Source organism: Pygoscelis adeliae, unplaced genomic scaffold (assembly GCF_000699105.1).
Source record: "Pygoscelis adeliae isolate BGI_AS28 unplaced genomic scaffold, ASM69910v1 Scaffold1, whole genome shotgun sequence".
NCBI lineage: Eukaryota > Metazoa > Chordata > Aves > Sphenisciformes > Spheniscidae > Pygoscelis > Pygoscelis adeliae.
This window is the reverse complement of record NW_008824051.1, coordinates 2,144,231-2,145,161: the sequence shown is the minus strand read 5'-3', so window position 1 is coordinate 2,145,161 and position 931 is coordinate 2,144,231. Positions and strand designations below refer to the sequence as shown.

The window sequence follows — 931 nt, the reverse complement described above, 5'->3', positions numbered from 1 at the left end:
CATTCTCCTGAGTGTCCATTCAGGACATGCTAGGTTCTTTTGAAGTTCTTTGCAAAATGTAATGTGTAAGCAGATGAGACATTTAAAGAATTGGTTATCCTATGCAAAAAATTCCATGTGCAGCTGATGAATTGGGCATTCAAAGAGCAACTTAAAAAAAATATTAATGCAAATATGGCAAGGAAAACTGGCAACACTGTAGTTATTTTAGGTTACACCCTTAAGGGCCTGCATATTTTTTAGTCTTGATTTTTTTTTTTTTTGAGTCTAAACAAGATACCTGGATGAAAAGAGGGAGAGACAAGATTGCGTAGGGATGGAATGAGAAATCTCACCAGCAGAAGTTTGTGTTAGTAAAAGGATCACAAGACTACAGGTGCTGTGCTTACAGCAGCAATATGGAATCTCCTTGCAGTGTGCTATGAACATTTCTCACATTTCTGGAGAATATGTAGCAATACAATAATCGTGAACCTGATTTGAATATGCAGTTTGAGAGCATATCAAAGTAAGAGCAGAGAATGAATCAGTAAACTTCTGTTAGGTCTGGGTATTTCTCATACCTGTACAGAACCAAAGCAAGTAGACTGAATAGTGTATCTAAGAGAGGCTACATCATACAAACTGGGGATTAATGAGCAGAAATAGCACAGGCTGCAGGATTTTTGATAATACAATTGTTTTCTTTTTTCTTTCTTTTCATCTAAAAGGTTTGGAAGCTGGCAAAAGTATCAAACTGGAGACAAATTCACAGTTCGGACATCACTTTCGAATAACTTGCAAGGAGGAAAAAGTTCTCCGTAACAATTCAAAATATGGAATAGTTGATACACAGAAGAATGGTGTGAAATTTACTAACAGGTATGAGATCATCTTGGTAGTTTTTCAAGCCTGTTGTGAAAGAAACAAAATTGTTTCTTTCTTTATAATT

The 931-nt window shown here is 35.7% G+C and overlaps 1 protein-coding gene across 1 annotated transcript in view; it reads left to right on the top strand.

Moving 5' to 3' along the window:
• Window positions 1-931, top strand: part of MSH2 (mutS homolog 2) — a 53,301-nt gene that overhangs the window by 37,704 nt on the left and 14,666 nt on the right. Inside the window, exon 10 of the mRNA XM_009333680.1 lies at window positions 711-861. Within this exon, the coding sequence (XP_009331955.1) occupies window positions 711-861 (151 nt within the window). The remainder of the gene's footprint in view (window positions 1-710; window positions 862-931) is intronic.